At 43.1% G+C, this 21,516-nt stretch overlaps 1 protein-coding gene across 1 annotated transcript in view; it reads left to right on the plus strand.

Moving 5' to 3' along the window:
• The window catches only part of armc3 (armadillo repeat containing 3), a 138,394-nt gene that overhangs the window by 22,100 nt on the left and 94,778 nt on the right, over window positions 1-21,516 (plus strand). Inside the window, exons 5-6 of the mRNA XM_068007120.1 lie at window positions 4,185-4,253; window positions 16,471-16,646. Of these exons, the coding sequence (XP_067863221.1) occupies window positions 4,185-4,253; window positions 16,471-16,646 (245 nt within the window). The remainder of the gene's footprint in view (window positions 1-4,184; window positions 4,254-16,470; window positions 16,647-21,516) is intronic.

Raw genomic sequence — 21,516 nt, forward strand, 5'->3', positions numbered from 1 at the left:
TCAGTGACGAAGGGTCATCAATTTTAAGTTGTCACTAACGGAGAGAGGTTGGGAGAAATCTCTTCATGCAGAGAATTCTTGGAGTATGGAATGCTTTGCAACAGAGAATAGTTGAGGTAAAGACCATTGCATCTTTTAAGTGAAAAGTCAATCAATATTTGAAGCAAAGGATGTTACATGGCTATGTGGGGAGAGCAGGAAAACGGGATTAGTTTTCTGTTGATTTAGCAAAGAGTGGCCCACACACTGGGCTTAATGTGCTGTAAACTTCCATGGTTCTATGGATTTCTCTTAATGATTCAATATTCATTTCATCAACTCAGACTTCCTTTTTTAATGTTAAGTCAATTTATTGCATTCTTCAACAGTTTATGGGTTGATTATACTGCCATTTTTTCATTGACATGAAGCAATACTGGATGAGCATCAACACAAACTGGTGGTGTAACTTCTGACCACACTAAAGCCAAAAGGTTTGAGACCACCTCCTGAAGGTGATGATGGCAGTCTGATGCAAAACTGGTTTGGAGTTTTAAAATATTTGGATTTGTTAAGAGTCTATGCTGCTGTTATCACTCTTCTACCATTAAAATGTAACTGATACTAAGAAGCTGGCCAGTTCTGTTATTGCTGGGCAATCAGTGACATGGACACCAATAGTGTAGGGAATCCTCATTTCCTGTGATTCTTGAACCTGGACGAATAGTCAAGCAAAGAATGTCCCCATTCGGGGTAGTTTCGTTAATCAAAAGTAATTATTTAATGATATAATTCATACGAGCATGTATGAAGCAAAATCAAACTGTACATATGACCTCACTTTTACCCATTTTTAAAATTCGTTCATGGGATGTGGGCGTCGTTGGCGAGGCCGGCATTTATTGCCCATCCCTAATTGCCCTTGAGAAGGTGGTGGTGAGCCGCTGCAGTCTGTGTGGTGAAGGTTCTCCCACAGTGCTGTTAGGAAGGGAGTTCCAGGATTTTGACCCAGCGACGATGAAGGAACGGTGATATATTTCCAAGTCGGGATGGTGTGTGACTTGGAGGGGAACATACAGGTGATGGTGTTCCCTTGTACCTGCTGCTCTTGTCCTTCTAGGTGGTAGAGGTCGCAGGTTTGGGAGGTGCTGTCAAAGAAGCCTTGGCGAGTTGCTGCAGTGCATCCTGTGGATGGTACGCACTGCAGCCACTGTGCGCTGGTGGTGAAGGGAGTGGATGGGATGCCAATCAAGCGGGTTGCTTTGTCCTGGATGGTGTCGAGCTTATTGAGTGTTGTTGGAGCTGCACTCATCCAGGCAAGTGGAGAGTATTCCATCACACTCCTGACTTGTACCTTGTAGATGGTAGAAAGGCTTTGGGGAGTCAGGAGGTGAGTCATTCGCCACAGAATACCCAGCCTCTGACCTGTTCTTGTAGCCACAGTATTTATATGGCTGGTCCAGTTAAGTTTCTGGTCAATGGTGACCCCCAGATGTTGATGGTGGGGGATTCGGCGATGGTAATGCTGTTGAATGTCATGGGGAGGTGGTTAGACTATCTCTTGTTGGAGATGGTCATTGCCTGGCACGAATATTACTTGCCACTTATGAGCCCAAGCCTGAATGTTGTCCAGGTCTTGCTGCATGCGGGCTTGGACTGCTTCATTATCTGAGGGGTTGCGAAATGCAATTGAACACTGTGCAATCATCAGCAAACATCCCCATTTCTGACCTTATGATGGAGCGAAGGCCATTGATGAAGCAGCTGAAGATGGTTGGGCCTAGGACACTGCCTTGAGGAACTCCTGAAGCAATGTCCTGGGGCTGAGATGATTGGCCTTCAACAACCACTACCATCTTCCTTTGTGCTAGGTATGACTCCAGCCACTGGAGAGTTTTCCCCCTGATTCCAATTTTACTAGGGCTTCTTGGTGCCACACTTGGTCAAATGCTGCCTTGATGTCAAGGGCAGTCACTCTCACCTCACTTCTGGAATTCAGCTCTTTTGTCCATGTTTGGACCAAGGCTGTAATGAGGTCTGGAGCCAAGTGGTCCTGGCGGAACCCAAACTGAGCATCGGTGAGCAGGTTATTGGTGAGTTAGTGCCACTTGATAGCACTGTCGACAACACCTTATACACTTAATAATTCACAACGTTATTATTTAATGATTTAACAATTTACACACACATCAGGCAAATCATTAATACATATAACCTTAATCCAAGGATTTCTCATCATCGCAGCTCGAGGTCCTCCTCTTCTTCTTGCACGATGTTCGATTGCAGCATGATAGAGACTGTTTTCACCATGAGGTCTTTTTATATTGTTTTTTTTGACCAATAGGACGTAGGATTGGGGGAGTGTCATCTTTCTGTCCAATTACCTCCCTGTTGCTAGGCTTCGATCATTAACATACCTCAATGTTTGACTATTTGGGCTTTGATCATTAGTATATCCCAATGATTGACAATTGAGTCAATCAAAACTAGGTGCAATGTTCTCATGTGATTGGAATGTGGAAGCCCTTCTTATCTCTGTGCCTCAGACAATTTGGCCTCTGATTCTTAACTGTCAATGGTTTCAAATCTTTTATGACTTTGCACATCCTGTTTCACGTGGTCCCTTTCATTTCCCAGTTCTTTGAACAGATTACCAGATAGGAATGAGAGGCTCATGGCTTTGTTGTAAACAACCTTTGATGTATGCCCTCTCTTACATCACCCCCTGTGGCAATGAAAAGCTTGTGTTTTAAAGCCTATCAACCCTTTAAGCTCAATATTATCCATCTGGCTTATTTATTTAATAATCTAGATATATCTATCCGCACAGTACAATGTCTTTGATCCCGAAACTCAGACTTCTCCAATGCCATCAGCGTCATTGAGGGAAAACGGGATTTGCGAGAGCACAGTTTAAACCAATTCTGTCTATGTTACTGTGTTTGCAGGTTTTCAAATGTCTTTGTTTAAAAGGGGCATAGTTAACCCTTTCTTTCATATGTCTTGTTCAAAGGAGTTTTTAAACCCTACAATAGTATAACTCATGTCTGCTGATTCCACAGGGCATCGATCTCAGAGAACAGATTTGTAAACAACAGTGTTAGGACAGGCCAGGACTGGCCATAAGGGATATCGGGAAATTTCCAGAATGCTCCCATGAATGATTCCACAGTGCTGTATTATCAGTACCTTTCTTTTTACACGGGATTCCCAAAGAATTCCACTCTCTTTCGGGGCAGCCGGTCTGCCCCTGGTCCTATGTTCACATTTAAAATCTATTTTTGTGAGCCAGGATTTTTAAAAACAACATAGGAAGCTGTTATATAATCTTCTATTATATATTCCATTTGCTTAGCACGTTACATGAAACACCCTAGGGGTGCACTGTCTTATAGTAGAAGAGATAATTGCAGTCAACCGGTCTGTGACATTACTAGAGGGCTCAGTGAAAGTGCTCAAAGGTTAACTAATTAGGTGTTGTGAAATGAAATTATATTGATTGTTTCAAGTATGTGTCAAAAATAATTGTTGGTTCTGTTTTTGTTATATCTTGTATTTATTTAAGTTTATTCAATATCAAAAACTTGGGTAAAAATATTTTTCTTTGTAGGAGATGTCCTGGTTTTCAATATTGCTTTCTCCTTTTCTTCCCCGACCATGAAACCATGCCCATTTAGGGTCTCACCACACATCAGGAAGCCACTTCGATGTTGGTTACAGTTGTGCCTATAGCCAATTCCATATGGAAACCTGGAAATCGGCATCCAGATCCTGGATTTTGGCCTAGTTGCCTTAAGCAAGTAAAAGCTAGTACCAGCTAAGTGTACACATTAGTAAAGGGAAGTGTAGGCAAGTTAAGATTTTCTAGTATTTGTACAATAAAGTCTATTGTTAATTTATTTATCCTATAATGGTAATTTAGCAAAATAATTTTATTGTCATTATCTAGTAACATTTTAAAAAATCTTTCTTTGAGTGGTTTCCTTTAAATTGAGTTGATGTCCTATATTTAGTTGGTACACAATTATAGTTTGGTTATTCATTATGCACACATACTCTTTGTTTCTTTTTGAGTAATCATTTGTAACATCTTTGAATAAAGTAGCTTTTGGTTGCAACGGTTCTGCTTTGATAAAATGAACAAAAATACTTAAAGCAGTTCATCCATTTTTCTCCATGCTGATGTTTTCATTTTTTTTTGTCAGGTGAAGTTCGAAAATCAATGAGGCAGCTGGATTTTCTACCATCAATCATTGCATGTCTAGCTCCAGATGGTAATTCTAGATTTCACTTTCATTATTAGGGATCCAGAAACAGTATAATTCTGAGAAAAAAATTCTAAAGAGAGAAAGAATGTGGTTCTGTCCAGACAATTGCTTGTTAAATAACCTGTTGTTCTGCCAGCAAAATAAGTGTGACATCACCTACAAAATTATAGTTTGGACTGCTTTTACTAATTAGTACTTTTTGACTGCAAAACTTATTTTAAACAGATTCTACTCAATGTTTTAAAAGAAGTAACAGATAGTTGATGAAGGTATTGCAGTAGATGTTGTATGTATGGACATTTAAAAGGCATTTGATGAGGTACCACATAAGAACATAGAAATAGGAGCAGGAGTAGGCCATATGGCCCCTTGAGCCTGCTCCGCCATCCATTAAGATCATGGCTGATCTTCGACCTTGGCTCCACTTTCCCACCCGATCCCCATATCCCTTGATTCCCTTAGAGTCCAAAATCTATCGACCTCACTTTTGAATATACTCAACGATGGAGCAGCCACAGCATTCTGGGGTAGAGAATTCCAAATATTCACGACCCTCTGAGTGAAGAAATTCCTCCTTACCTGAGTCCTAAATGTCCGACCCCTTATCACGAGACTATGTCCCCTAGTTCTAGACTCTCCAGCCGGGGAAACACCCTCTCTGCATTTACCCTGTCTAATTTGCTCTTAGAATCTTATATGTTTCAATGAGATCACCTCTCATTCTTCTAAACTCCAGAGATGCATAACAGACTTATTCGGAAAATAGAAGCACAGGGATGGTGGTAACCTGGGTACGTAATTGGTTAAGGGATAGGAGGCAGAGAGTAGTGGTGAACGGATGTTTTTCTGATGGGGAGAAGTATGCAGTGGGATCCCCCAGGAGTCGATATTAGGAGCATTGCTTTTCTTGTTATATATTAATGATCTGGACTTGGCTATAGGGAGTACAACTTCAAATGATACAAAACTTGGCAACGTAGTAAATAGTGAGCAGGATAGTAACAGACTTCAGGAGAACATAGACAGACTGGTGAAATGGGCAGACACATGGCAGATGCAATTTAATGTGGATAAGTGTGAAGTGATGCACTTTAGGAGGAAAACATGGAGGGGCAGTATAATGTAAATGGTACTATTTTGTGGTGGGGGGGGGGCTGCAAAAGCAGAGAGACCTGGGGGTGCATATTCACAAATCTTTGAAGGTGGCAGGGCAAGTTGATAAGGTGGTTAAAAAAGCCTATGGCTTTATAAATAGGGGCATTGAATACAAAAACAAGGAAGTCATGCTAAACCTTTACAAATCACTGGTTAGGCCTCAGCTGGAGTTTTGTGTACAACTCTGGGCACCACACTTTAGGAAGGATGCCAAGGCCTTGGAGAGGGTACAGAGGGAGTTTACCAGGATGATACCAGGAATGAGGGACTTCAGTTATGTGGAGAGATTGGAGAAGCTGGGGTTGTTCTCCTTAGAGCAGTAACGGTTAAGAGGAGACCAAATAGAGGTATTCACAATTATGAGGGGTTTTGATAGAGCAAGTACGAAGAAACTGTTTCTTCTGGCAAGTGGGTTGGTAACCAGAAGTCATAGATTTAAAGTAATTGGCAAAAGAATTAGAGGAGAAATGAAGAGTTTCAATGAAGAAATGAAGCCGATTCCATAGGAACTTTCAAAAGGCAATTGGACATGTATTTGAAGAGGATTAAATTTGCTGGGTTATGAAGAAAAAGCTGGAGCATGGGACTAAATTGGACAGCTCTTTCAAAGAGTCCGCACAGACATGATGGGCTGAATGGCCTCCTTCTGTGCTGTAAGATTCTATAATTCTAAGTTATAATCAAAGCTATACAATTATCAAACTCTAAGTTTTGTTTTTTAAAAAAAAGTTTTACTTTTTATAATACCCATATTTTTATTTGTATGTGTCCTCTGTGCAGCCTTTCATTCCACTTGTTGATGCAGGGTAGACTGGAGTAGAGCTATTGGATGACGTATAAGAAGTTAAGGAAAAGTCAAAGATGAGGAAAGACCAGTCAGCCCATCAAGCTTGTCCTCGTATTTTAACTTGCCCAGTCTAGCATCCAGCTGTATCTTGAACTCCCTAATGTCTTTTATTCTACTACTATACCTGGCAGATCATTCTAAATGTTTATCACCCTTGGAGTAAAGGTTTTCTTTCTATCACCGGTTTTAAATTTGCTCTTACTAATTTAGATTAATTGCCTTAACTAATCTTAAAGTAATATCCTACCTTTTACATAGTTACATCAAGTCTACAGCATAGAAATGGGCCCAACTGGTCTATACCAGTGTTTATGCTCCACACAAGCCTCCTCCCACCCCTCTTCATCTAACCCTACCAGCATATCTTCCTATTCCTTTTTCCCTCATATGCTTATCTAGCTCCCCCTTAAATGCACCTATGCTATTCGCCTCAACTACTCCTTGTGATAGTGTGTTCCACATTCTTACCACTCTTTGGGTAAAGAAGTTTCTTCTGAATTCCCTATTGGATTTATTAGTGACTATCTTATATTTATGACCTCTGGTTTTGGTCTCCGCCACAAGTGGAAACATTTTCTCTATGTCTATCCTATCAAGCCCTTTCATAATCTTAAAGACCTCAATCAGGTCACCCCTCAGCCTTCCCTTTTCTAGGGAAAAGAGTCCCAGCCTGTTCAACCTTTCCTGATAGGTATATCCTTTCAGTTCTGGTATCATCCATGTGAATCTTTTTTGCACCTTCTCCAATGCCTCTATATCCTTTTTATAATATGGAGACCAGAACTGTGCACAGCACTCCAAATGTGGTCTAACCAAGGTTTCCCATTAAGACTCTTATTTTCCAAGGGTATGTAGCCTCCTTGTTCTTCCTATCAAAATGTATCACCTCACACCTATCTATGTTGAAATTCATTTGCCAATTACATGCCCATTCTGCAAGTTTATTGATGTCTTCCTGTATTTTGTTGCAGTCCAGCTCAGTATTAACTACACCCCCCAATTTGGTGTTGTCCACAAACTTTGAAATTGTACTTCCGATTCCCGCGTCCAAACCGTTTATGTAAATCGTGAGCAACAATGGTTCCAGCACCGATCCTTGTGGAGCACCACTTCCCATCTCTTGCCAGTCTGAGGAACTACCTTTAACCCCTACTCTCCGTTTTGTGTTTTGTAGCCAGCTTGCTATCCATTCTGCTACTTGACCCCTGACCCTACATGCTCTGATCTTAGTCATGCGTCTACTGTGCGATACCTTATTAAAGGCCTTTTGAAAATGCAAATATATTACGTCGACTGCATTACCCTTTCTGTTACTTTTTCAAAGAATTCAATAAGGTCGGTCAAGCATGACCTTCCCTTTCGAAATCCGTGCTGACTATTCTTTATTATATTTTCGGTTTCTAAATGTTTTTCTATTACATCTTTGAGTAAGGATTCCATTATCTTTCCTACCACCTATGTTAAGCTAATTGGTCTATAATTCCCAGGACTTTTTCTGTCTCCCTTTTTAAATATAGGAATCATACATTAGCTGTCCGCCAGCCTTCTGGTATTATTCCCTTTTCTGATGAATTTTTATGTATTAGTAATAGTGCCTTTGCTATCTCTTCCCTAACTTCTTTTAATATGTGTGGATGCAATCCATCTGGACCAGGGGTTTTATGCTGTCTAGTTTGATTAGTTTATCAATTATCTCCCCACTTTCTACCTTAAATGTCTTTATCTTTTTTGATCTCCTCTTCTAATGTCATGCACACCTTGATTACCTCAGTATTTACCAGGGAGACTACGTAACTATTCAATATTTCTGCCTTTTCACTGTCATTACCTGTGAGTTTATCTTGTGTATCCTTTAGAGGCCCTATCCCTATCCAGAATTTTCCTTTGTTAATGATTTGTCTGTAGAATACTTTACTATTTCTTTTTATATTCCTTGATAATTGAATTTCATTGCTCCTTTGCTTTGCTAATTTTTTTTTACTTCTTTCCTAATCTCTTCATATTCCCTTTTGTCATTCTCTCCTTTATTGTCTATGTACTCGGTGTATGCCTTTCTCTTTAGTTTCAATCTTACCCTGATCTCTTTATTTACCCATGGTGTTTCACTATTGGCTAGTTGTTCTTGTTTTTTAGCGGAATATATTTCACCTGAACTCTCTTGCTCTCTTTTAAATATTTCCCATTGCTGTTCTACCTCTTTGTCAAAATTTTTTTTCCAGTTTTTCTTCCCTAGTTCAATTCTCATCCCCATAAATTAGTTTTTTTTCCAATCTATTACTTTGGTCTTTGTCTTGCTTATGTCTTTCTCAATCATTATTTTAAACCTTATTATGTTATGATTGCTATTGTCTAGATCTTCCCCTACACTTACTTGTCTTATCTGCTCTGGTTTATTTCCCATTACTAGATCCAACAGTGATGCCTTTCTGGTTGGGCTTCTTGCGTGCTGGGTAAGAATGGAGTCCTGAACACACTGTAAAAACTGCATTCTCTTTTCCCCTTTCCTTAGCTCATCTTTCCAGTTTATTTGGGGGTAGTTGAAATCTCCCATAATTATTATTCTATGTTATTTACTCATTTCATATATTGGTTTACATATTTCTTCCTCCACTTCCCTTCCACTATTAGGTGATCTGTAGAATACCTCTATTAGCGTGATCGATCCCCTTTATTTCAATCCATATGGATTCTGTTTCCATCTTAATGTTAGTTATGTCCCTTTTTTTTCTACTGCCATTATGTTATCTCTGTGTAGTACAGCTGCCCGCCTTTCTTCCTTCCCTATCCTTCTAAATATTTAACTGCCGATCCTGTTCTTCAAGCAGCCATGTTTCAGTTATCCCTACCACATCTGTCTCCTCACTGTGAAGTATTGCCTCCAGTTCCCTTGTTTTGTTACGGCTGCTGTGCACATTGCTGTACAGGCAATTTAATTTGTTTATGCTAACCCTTCCTCTCATTTTATTTTTAATCATTATTTTATATTGATGTTCTATAACTGTATCTGTTCCCTGACCTTTTATGTCACCCTTATTCCTTACCTTGGTCTCACCTTTCCTCTCATTTCCTGTTACTTTTACCTTCAGGCTTATGTAAAGGAAATAAGAGGGGCAAAGAGAGAGTATGAGAATAGACTGGCGGCCAACATAAAAGGGAATCCAAAAGTCTTCTACAGGCATGTAAAAGGGTAGTAAGAGGAGGGATGGGGCTGATTATGGACCATAAAGGAGATCTACTCATGGAGGCAAAGGGGATGGCCGAGGTACTAAATTAGTACTTTGCATCTGTCTTTACCAAGGAAGAAGATGCTGCCAGAGTCTCAGTAAAGGAAGATATAGTTGAGATACTGGATGGGCCAAAAATTGATAAAGAAGAGGTACTCGAAAGGCTAGCTGTACTTAAAGTAGATAAGTCACCCGGTCCGGATTGGATGCATCCTAGGTTACTGAGGGAAGTAAGGGTGGAAATTGCGGAGATACTGGCCATAATCTTCCAAACATCCGTAAATATGGGGGTGGTGCCAGAGGACTGGAGAATTGTAAATGTTACAACCTTGTTCAAAAATAGGAGTAAGGATAAACACAGCAACTATAGGCCAGTCAGTTTAACCTCAGTAGTGGGGAAACTTTTAGAAACGATAATCTGGGACAGAATTAACAGTCACTTGGACGAGGGTAGATTGATTAGGGAAAGCCAGCAAGAATTTGTTAAAGGCAAATCATGTTTAACTAATCTGATAGAGTTTTTTGATGAGGTAACAGAGAGGGTAGATGAGGGCAGTGCTGTTGATTTTCAAAAGGCATTTGATAAAGTGCCGCATGATGGGCTTATCATCAAGATTGCGGCCCATGGAATAAAGGGGGTAGTAGCAACATGGAAACAGAATTGGCTAAGGGACAGGAAGCAGAGAGTAGTGGTGAACAGTTGTTTTTCAGACTGGATGGTGGTGTACAGTGGTGTTCCCCAGGGGTCAGTGCTGGGCCCACTGCTTTTCATGATATATATTAATAATTTGGACTTGGGTGTACAGGGCACAATTTCAAAATTTGCAGATTACACAAAACTTGGAAGGGTAGTAAACAGTGAGAAGGATAGTGATAGACTTCAAGAGGATGTAGACAGGCTGGTGGCGTGGGCGGACACGTGGCACATGAAATTTAACGCAGAAAAATGTGAAGTGATATATTTCGGTAGGAAAAACGAGAAGAGGCAATATAAACTAGAGGGCACAACTCTAAAAGGGTACAGGAACAGAGAGATCTGGGGGTATATGTGCATAAATCGTTGAAGGTGGCATGGCAGGTTGAGAAAGCGGTTAAAAAAGCATACGGAGTCCTGGGCTTTATAAATAGAGGCATAGAGTACAAAAGTATGGAAGTCATGATGAACCTTTATAAAACACTGGTTCAGCCACAACTGGAGAATTATGTCCAGTTCTGGGCACCGCACTTCAGGAAAGTGAAGGCCTTAGAGAGGGTGCAGAAGAGATTTACTAGAATGATTCCAGGGATGTGGGACTTTAGTTACATGGATAGACTGGAGAAGCTGGGGTTGTTCTCCTTGAACAGAGACGGTTGTGAGGAGATTTGATAGAGGTATTCAAAATCATGAAGGGTCTAGACAGCGTAGATAGAGAGAAACTGTTCCCATTAGCGGAAGGGTCAAGAACCAGAGGACATAGATTTAAGGTGATTGGCAAAAGAACCAAAGGCGACATGAGGAAAAACATTTTTACACAGCGAGTGGCTAGGATCTGGAATGCACTGCTCAAGGAGGTGGTGGAGGCAGATTCAATCATGGCCTTCAAAAGGGAACTGGATAAGTACTTGAAAGGAAAATATTTGCAGAGCTATGGGGAAAGGGCGGGGGAGCGGGACTAGCTGGATTGCTCTTGCATAGAGCTGGCGCGGACTCGATGGGCTGAATGGCCTCCCTCCATGCTGTAACCTTTCTATGATTCTATTTCTATGATTCAATGTTATTTCCTCCAGATCTCTCTCCCCTTACTAGTTTAAAGTCCTTTCCACAGTCCTATTTATTCTTTCCACTTGGACACTGGTCTCATTCCGGTAGAGGTAGAGCCCGTCTCAGCGATACAGCTCCTTCCTGTCCCAGTACTGGTGTCAGTGTCCCATGAAATGGAATCCCTCCTTCCCACATCACACATTCACCTTCCTGATCTGTCTATCCCTATGCCAATTAGCACGTGGCTCGTGTAGTAATCCTGAGATTACCGCCTGTGAGGTCCTGTTTTCTAATTTAGTGCCTGGCTTCTGATACTCCCTCAGCATGACCTCCTCCCTGTTCTTCCCTTTGTCATTGGTCCCGACAAGGACTACGACAACTGGATCTTCCACTTCCCTTTCCAAGTTCCTCTCCAGTTGTTCCAAGATATCCATGTAGGCAACACACCCTTCTGGACTCTGTCGCGACTGCTGAGGATGCTATCTATCCCCCTACTAATCGAATCCTCTTTTCTTTGCCGTTTCATCTCTCAGATGAGATGTTAAACTGAGGCCCCGTCTGCCCTCTCAGACGTAAAAGATCCCATGGCACTACTGCGAAGAAGTACGGGGGAGTTCTCCCTGGTGTCCTGGCCAATATTTATCCCTTAACCAACACCTAAAAACAGATTATCTGGTCATTCTCTCATTGCTGTGTGCAAATTGGTTGCCACATTTCCTACATTAGAACAGCCACTGCACTGCATTGGTTGTAAAGTGCTTTGGGTTGTCCTGAGGCTGTGAAAGGTGCTATATAAATTTTTAAATTTTATTCGTTCATGGGATGTGGGCGTCGCTGGCGAGGCCGGCATTTATTGCCCATCCCTAATTGCCCTTGAGAAGGTGGTGGTGAACTGCCTTCTTGAACCGCTGCAGTCCGTGTGGTGATGGTTCTCCCACAGTGCTGTTAGGAAGGGAGTTCCAGGATTTTGACCCAGCAATGATGAAGGAACGGCGATATATTTCTTCCCATTTTTTATACTTTAATTACATTAACGGGGGTGCCCTTAGCAGGGACTTAGCAGGTCAGGCAGCATCTATGGAGAAAGAAATAGAGTAAATGTTTCAGGTCGATGACCTTTCATCAGAATTGGAAGAAGTTAGAGATTTAACAGTTTATAAGCAAATACAGTGCCAAGCGATAAAAGAGAGGGGGGGAGGAAAGAACAAAAGGGAAGTTCTATTTTAGGGTGGAGGGCAGGAGTGATTAAATGACAAAAGGGATGCTGGTGTCTAGTGGTGTTCCACAGCGATCTGTATTGGGACCTCAACTATTCATTGTATTTACTAACGACTTAGTTAATGGGACAGAGAGCCACATATCCAAGTTTGCCGATGATACAAAGATAGGCAGCATTATAAGCAGTGTAGATGGAAGCTTAAAATTAGAGAGAGATATTAATAGATTAAGTGAATAGGCAAAACTGTGGCAAATGGATTTCAATGTAGGCAAGTGCGAGGTCATCCACTTTGGACCTAAAAAGGATAGATCAAAGTATTTTCTAAATGGTGAAAAGCTCAGAACAGTGGAGGTCCAAAGAGACTTCAGGGTCCATGTGTATAGATCATTAAAATGTCATGGACAGGTAAAGAAAATAATCAAAAAGGTTAATGGAATGCTGGCGTTTATATCTAGAGGGCTAGAATACAAGGGGTAGAAGTTATGCTGCAGCTATACAAAGACCTGGTTAGATCATACCTAGAGTACTGTGTTCAGTTCTGGGCACTGCACCTTAGGAAGGATATATTGGCCTCTGAGGGCGTGCAGTGTAGATTTACTAGAATGATACCTGGACTCCAAGGGTTAAATTATGAGGAGAGGTTACATAAACCAAGGTTGTATTCCCTGGAATTTAGAAGATTAAGGGGTCATTTGATCGAAGCTTTCAAGATGTTAAGGGGAACTGATAGGGTAGATAGAGAGAAACTATACCTGCTGGTTGGGGAGTCTAGGACTAGGGAACATAGCCTAAAAATTAGAGCCAGGACTTTCAGGAGTAAAGTTAGGAAACACTTCTACACGCAAAGGGTGGTAGAAGTTTGGAACTCTCTTCCACAAATGGCAGTTGATGCTCGCTCAGTTTTTAATTTTAAATCTGAGATTGATCGATTTTTGTTAACCTAATGTATTAAGGGATATGGGGCTAAGGCGGGTATATAGAGTTAGGTCACAGATCAGCCATGATCTCATTGACTGGCGGAACAGGCTCGAGGGGCTACTACTGTTCCTTTGGTGCAAGGCAAAAGGGGGGTGGTAATGGGATAATAAAGAAACAAAGGTGAGTCTAGAGGAAGTGTAAATGGCAACAACAGAACCATTACCAGCACCTTTTGTCTGAGAAAATGGGAGCAGTGGTTATGATCTAAAGTTTTTGAAATCAATGTTTAGGCCGGAAGGCTGTGTGCAGTGCCTAATGGAAAGATGACGTGCTGTTCCTCGAGCTTGTGTTGAGCTTCATTGGAACAGTGTAGGAGGCAGAGGTCAGAGTGGGATAGAGAATTAAAGTGGCAAGTGACCAGAAGCTCAAGGTCACGCTTGCGGACTGAACGGAGGTATTCAGCAAAATGATCACCCAATCTGTGTTTGGTCTCCCCAAAGTAGAGGAGACTGCATCATGAGCAGCAAATGCAGTATACTAAGTTGGAAAAAGTACAAGTAAATCACTTTCACCTGGAAGGAGTGTTTGGGGGCCTGGATGGTGGGCAGGGAGGAGGTGAAAGGGCAGTTGTTGCATCTCCTGCGCTTGCATGGGAAGGAGCCGGGTGTTGGTGATGATGGAAGAGTGGACAAGGGTGTCACGGAGGGAACGGTCCCTTCTCAATGCTGAAAGGGGAGGGGAGGGGAAGATGTGTTTGGTGATGGCATTGCGCTGGAGGTGGTGGAAATTGCAGAGGATAATCCGTTGAATGTGGAGGCTGTGCGGTGTAAAGTGAGGACAAGGGGGACCCTATCGTGGTCCTGGGAGGAAAGGGTGAGGGCAGAAGTGCAGGAAATAGGTCGGACACGGTTGAAGCTCCTGTCAACCACAATGGAGGGGGAATCCTCGGTTGAGGAAAACGGAAGACATATCGGAATCACTGGTGTGGAAGGTGGCATCATCGGAGCAGATGCGATGGAGAAGGAGAAACCGGGGGAATAGAATAGAGTCCTTACAGGAAGCGGGCTGGGAGGCAGAGTAATTAAGGTAGCTGTGGGAGTCAGTGGGTTTATAGTAGATATTAGTAGATAACCTATACCCATAAATGGAGATAGAGAAGTTGAGGAAGGGAAGAGTTGGAGATGGACCGTGTGAAGGCCAGGGAGGGGTGGAAACTAGATCGCTTTGCCTGATGTCCGAGCCCCCACCCCCATGTCAGACTTACCTGGCTGCTTTCCTTCCCGACCGGCAGTGAGCCTGTCAATCTGGCTGTCTGTCGCACAGGAAACCTGGAAGTAAAATTGTATTCATTCAATTAGGACGCTATTGCACATTCTGACCCACCAACATTACTTCTGGGTCTCATGCCCAATAATCTCTTTTTCCATCCCCCCCTCTTTTCCTGACTCCAGGGGTAAAAATCATGCCCATTGACTTTGTTTGTCTCTCCACAGACGCTACCTGACCTGTTGCGTGTTTCCAGCATTTTCTGTTTTTATTTCAGATTTCCTGCATCCGCAGATTTTGCTTTTGTTAAGCTTTTCTAATCTTTCCTGATAGTTCATTCTGTTTACAGAATCCATTCTTTCTGTTTTTCTTTCCACTCTAACCAATGCATGCATATTCATATTGAAATGTGGCAACCAGAAATGCATACAACATGTGAGGTCTGACCAGTGCATTGCTCTGCCTTAACATATCTATCCCAAAATCTCTTTTTGCTTCTGCCCTATCACAGCCCAACTGCCATGTAAACCTTCATACATGCCTTCATCACTTCAGATTCGATAACAGATGCAATACAAAGAAATTCCCTTTGTTGATGTCGTTCTGGCCCCCCTCGTACCTCCAGCACACACTGTCCCTCTATATTGCACAAAAACTTATGAGCCCAGATAACACATTCAGTAGATGTATGATGATGGGGATACTTGAACATTCCCAGAACTGAAATGTATGCTAATAAGTTCACTACTGACTGACAGTCCTGAATGGTAATGGTCCTTTGACTTGGGTTTTAGTGCTGACATTGTCATCCAGGAGCAAGCAGGATGCTGATACCAATTACAGACATAAGAAAGCATGGAATAACAATTGGGGAAAAAGCATTCAGCCCACACTTTCCACAGACCATTTGCAATTTTTCCTATAATGGTCTCCTGAGAAAAAAATCTTCATTGGTACTGATCCCCAAATATAATCAAATAAAATTCTCTATGATTTTAGTCTTGACTGGCGGTCACCCCTTGGCTCCCCGCCTCACGCGCACACACAATCTACCATGGAGCATTTGATAATCTCAGTATGTACTTAACTGATTTTGCAGGATTTGTGTTCCACATATGAGGAAAAGAAACTTTTCTAATCTCTAATTTCATTAGTTTCTCAATAATGACGTGTCATCAAAATAGAAATATTTCATCCAGATGGGTCTTTTCTGATGGGGAGACTTCACATGATGGGTCTCCTTTAGTTGCTTTCAGGCATCTCAAAATAACATACTGAGCAATCTTTAGTAACATTCTTGTGAGGGAGACAGTTTTCCGTTGTCTTAAAGTGTGTTGGTGAGGCAGTGCAGAGCTTTTCTGTTCACTTGACCTATACTATACTAGATGTGGAAGGACTTAATGCTAATGTTTGGTCCCAAGTGTGGAAACTGTATCTCTCTCCAGAACTGACATCTCCCATCTTGAGTACAAGAAACCATCAAGACTATAACAAAGAAAATGAAATATGCACTTGTGGCATTGCTCACAAGTAGCCTGGATCATGGTTGTGATGTTTAGCTGTTAGATTTGGCCATCCTTTAAAGTCAATGCTCTGTGGAAAAGTGGCATTTTGCAAATCCAAGTAACTGTAGCTCTTTTAAACTCTTGAGGTCAGTCAGAGGGCAATTGTAACTGCTTTTAAATTTTTGGCTCCAGGTCTGAAGAACCCATCATGAAATGAGTAAGATTCAATTTTTTTTCAGATTATTAAGTTAAAGATTTTTTTTTGCATCTGTAACAAAACGTGACACTTTGAACTGTGACAGACAGAGAATGAGAGATTTGTTATTGTTCCTTTTGCCTTTGCTACAGAGGAGATTGTTGTCCAGGAACTTGCTACACTGTGCCTAGCTTCCATGTCTATCGATTTCACCAGTAAAGTGGAAATTTGTGAGAAAGGTGGGCTGGAACCACTTGTTAATCTTCTTTCAAGCCCTGATCCTGATGTTCAAAAGAATTCCATTGAGTGCATTTCAAATTTAGCTAAGGTAGCATCTTTTTCTCCATTTATGATTGATGAGTATATTTTTAGACTTAATGCTATATTATTATTTTCCGACCTATTACCTATTGTAACTTGGTGCTGAATACATTTATATTAAGCATTATGTAACAATGAAGTATAAATTGAAACAAGTAAAATTCTCATACTTCATAATGTGACCTACGCATTGTTTTTTGTGAATTTTGTGTTCAACTAGGTGGGGAATATCTGCAAAGCCACTTTTTTCAATATTTTGTATCCAGTGTCACGGAGATATAGTACAAATTTGTTGCAGGGTAAATGGCCTAGAAATCGGATCATGCCTGAAAATGGACGCGCAGGGGATGGAGCGTGGACTGCCCGCACCAGTTACTGTCAATGCAGGCATCATGCAATGTCCATACTGCCTGCTAATTACAATCATTCATGCATGCAGCCAACATTACCTGTGCTATTCATTGGCTGCATGCTTATCAGAAGGGGACGGGGGTGGGGTGGGAGGGGGTGTGAAATTGGGAGTCCAGGATGCTACTTAAAGGCAGCCAGCACCTCTTAAAGGGGATGTGCATTTTGGCTGCAAAGACTGGAGAACAAGTTGAGGAAGAAATGGCTGAAGGAATGAGCGAGCGAGCAGACACCAAGGTTCTCTGATGCTGCACTGGAGGCCTTGATGTAGGCAGTGGAGAGGAGGAGGGACATCATTTTTTCCCCAGGGGCCAGGTAACCCTCCAGGCATCTACTTAGGAGGCAGTAGGAAGAGATTGCTGAGTATGTAAATGCCAGGAGCATTGCACCAAGAACGTGACTGCAGTGCAGAAAAAAATTCAATGATCTTAACCAGTGTTGTTAAGATAAGAAGACTGCTAAAATACTTTCTGATCTCTGCTGCACCAGTCACAGCCTCATTAATTACACCACTGCCCTCCCCTATTATTCTGCACTGTCCTGCAATCACTGCACCACACTTCACTAGACCTCCTTCTCCTCATGCACACACATTCACCACTATTACAACCCTCAGTTACCAACAACTCATAATTCTCACACAGATTGTCAGCTATTTCACCATGACAGCTACGTTCTCCAAACACCTCACAAGACTCTCACTAACACACTTCACTAGTTCTTGCAGGAGGTCTCACACAATACAAGGCAATAGGCAGCCACCGGAGGAGGAAGAGCCAGTCTGCCCACCATCCCCCCCCCCCCCCACTGAAGAGTGAGTCCAGGCCATGATTGGAAGGGGCAGAGCGGAGGCCGTGATCATTGCCGATGCTGGAGAGGCAGGGTTTCTTTATACTTTTCATCTCTTCTGACTTCTCCCTCAATCCACACACTTCTCTCTTTCTGCTCTCCCTCACACTGTCCCTTTCTTTCATTTCAGCTGCTGAAAATGTTGACACGGCTCAGCCAGTGGAGGAAGAGGAGTGCAATGTTCCTGAAGATGTACTTTCGCTTGATCTGACTATCGCAAGCATCAGCTCAGATACTGACACCACACATACTTTAGAGGCTAGGTTAGAGAAGGGATTTGCACGTGGTGACTCACCAGGTACAAGTGCGCAGAGAGGTGGAATGCCAAATGGAGAGGTCGCATACTAGTTCTGCTGCAGAGGACTCATGCTGACTTCGAGAGCCCAAGCTACCGATGAAGGCTCATGGACATACATCAGAAAATGCTAAGTGCACTGGGAAATCTGCCAGTGAGCTTGTGCACAATGCATAGAGGAGTCCAGCTCCAACTTATCTCAAAGCTTTGTGCAGATCATGGAGACCATTCTGTCCAACACGGACTGAGCGGTCAGCTCCATCAACACTGCTACGGAACCCACCATGATGGAGCCTCTTATGACAGCTTCCATGGCAGCACATCATTCCTGCACTCTTCCCCAGCGGAACCCTAGGAGTGTTGAGGCACTGCCCCAGGAGAGTGGCCTTGGCTCCATGGGAGAGGCCCTTCTGTCCTCTCAGGATGACAGCATGCCTGCTCCTTCGCCAGACACTCCGCCATTGCCCTTGCTGGTGCCATTCAGCCAGCCAGCCCAGACTGCTGCAGCTGTGCCGAGTCTGCAGTCGGGCCCTCTAGACCCAAAGTTGCTTGAGGTCATCCTCCAAGGCCATCTGAAGTATCCTCAATGGAATCTCAGCAGCCATCAATCTCCCAAGTTGTAGCTGCTGGGGAAGCACCTCGTAGGAGCACCAGGATAAGAAAGTAAGCACACAAGACAGGCACTAAAGGGTGATTAGTCATTTTTTTTTGCCAGTACTGACATGATTTGTTTGATAAATTTGCTTTTTGATCTGGATTCGGTGTTGGTATTTACCTTTGTAGTTAAGTGAGGGAAAGACCCATAAGTTGGAGTGTAAAAAGGCTACGGATGGCGGTAAGGATTGTTGGACTGTTGGTGAATTGGAGGGCTGATTTAATTGAAGCGCTCCTCAAGTTTGTCTCTGAGCTTCGGCAGATAGGGGCTCTCATGGTTGCTGCCTTTCCTCCTCTTCCCCTTCATCCTCTTCCTACTCTTCCTGTACTTGTTGCTGCCCAGCAGGTGGTAAGCACTGGTCCTTCATGATTGCGAAGTTGTGGAACATGCAGTAGGTGACGTCAAATCTGGATAACCGCTCAAGGACGTACTGTAAAGCTCCACTGGAACGATCCAGGCAGCAGAAGCATTGCTTGAGCATGCTGATTGTTTGCTCAGTGATGTTCCTTGTGGCAGTATGTGTCTCATTGTAAGTGTGCTCTGCTTTTGTGCGCGGGTTCCTGACTAGATTCATGAGCCATATTCGGAGGGGATAGCGCTTGTCGCCCAAGCCTGTAACTTGGCAGGCTGGTTGGAATAAAGGCAGCACAGAGGACTTTCACGGAGGGAAAGAGTCATGACTGCTGCTGGGATAGCAGGCACAGACCTGCATTATGTGGTGCCGGTGGTCACAAACCAGCTGTATGCTGAGGGAGTGGAATCCCTTTTGTTTGATTAAACCTAGCGCTCTCTCATTCTGCTTCACTCTGTCAATAGGAAGGAGATGTAGGTGTTTCTCCTGGCATAAAGAGCCTCGATGACTTCCCTGATACATCGCTATTCTGCGAATTATGAGATGTTGCTGTCACCTGTTGTAGCTTGAAAGGAGCCCGTGGCATAAAAGTTGAGGGCCATGGTGACCTTGACAGCCGAGGCAGTGCTGTCCATGCCCTGGTTTGAAGCTCGGTTGTGGCTGCAGCAGGTGACCTAGCTCAGTTGGCAGTCACCTTGTTGAAGTGAAGGCACCTCGCATATTGCTCCTCAGTAAAGTTAATGTAGGAAAATTGCTCCCTCAAGACCCTCTGTGGATATGGCCTCCTGTTCAGTGCCGCCCTTCTCCTCCTCCTGCTTCTGGCAGATTCTCCTGCTCTGTGGTGTCTTCCTTGCTGTTCCCCCTTGTCCTCGAGCCCCAAAGGCCACCCTAGGAGACCACCCATGTCTCCACCAGACTATTTGTGAGGCAACGAGCAACAATAGTGCAAGAGCAGCACAACCTCTCTTGAAGGCGATGCGGACAAAGTGATAGAACACAGCAACAAACACCTTGAATTCAAGCAGTAGCCAGAAATAATAAACTAGCAACTTACCTGCAAGTTCTGCATGATGCTTTTAAATAATGCTGATGAACAGGCCTTCATGTCGGTAAGTGCCAAGTTGTGCTGTGCGAGGTCAGCAGGGGCAGTCGAAATGGAAAACAGGTCCTGCAAGAAGCAAGACCCTAATTTACAAACATTATGCTGAGCTTAGAATGTTGTCAGCTTGCGCTCCTGCCGCCAGCACAACCCCCTGTACCAATATGGCACACAGCACACTTCTGGCTGCCAAAGCGCGCATGCATCCTGCTGCCGTATTGGGGACAAAGTTGGCCGCTTACCGCTCGAATAATGGGTACTACACGGCCGAATTTCTAGACCAGTATCCTTTTACACTGACCCAGAAGTGTCTTTCTCCAATCACTCATCAATGTGACATTTCCATCTCCAACAATAGCCATCTTTCTGAGACTACCAAGTTATTGGCAGCTTCAAACCGGGGCATGGACAGCACTGCCTGTGGCTGTCAAGGTCACCGTGGCCCTCAACTTTTATGCCATGGGCTCCTTTCAAGCTACAACAGGTGACAGCAAGTTATTGTAATTTATTTTTTCACTTTGTACTCTTAGCAATACTAGATTTTTTAATAACATATCTTACTGTCATTGATGGCCACGAAATTGAACTAAAAATAATAATAATAATGTATGACTTTTAATAATTGAGGGATACAAGTGTGCAGTTTTAAATTCGAACACATAGAGTATGTACAGTTATAAAAACAGATAATGCTGGAAATACTCAGCAAGTCGGGCAGCATCTGTGGAGAAAGAAACAGTGTTAACGTTTCAGGTCGATGAACTTTCGTTAGAACTGGAAGAAGTTGAAAATGAGGACAAGGGGGCCCTATCATGTTTCTGGGAGGGAGGGTGAGGGCAGAAGTATGGAAAATGTGGGAAATTTCCCACACTTCTGCCTTCACCTCTTCCCCTCTCTCCCAGAACCATGATAGGGTCCCCCTCATCCTCACCTTCCACCCCACCGGCCTCCACCTTCAACGTATCATCCTCCACCATTTCTGCCACCACCAAGCACATCTTCCCCTCCCCTTTCAGCATTCCGAAGGGACCGCTCCCTCCGCGACACCCTGGTCCACTCTTCCATCACCCCCAATACCTGCTCTCCTTCCCACGGCACCTTCCCCGTGTGAACACAGGAGATGCAATACCTGCCCTTTCACCTCCTCCCTTCCCACCATCCAGGGCCCGAATACTCCTTCCAAGTGAAAAGCGATTTACTTGTACTTCTTTCAATTTAG

Source organism: Heptranchias perlo, chromosome 2 (genome assembly GCF_035084215.1).
Source record: "Heptranchias perlo isolate sHepPer1 chromosome 2, sHepPer1.hap1, whole genome shotgun sequence".
NCBI lineage: Eukaryota > Metazoa > Chordata > Chondrichthyes > Hexanchiformes > Hexanchidae > Heptranchias > Heptranchias perlo.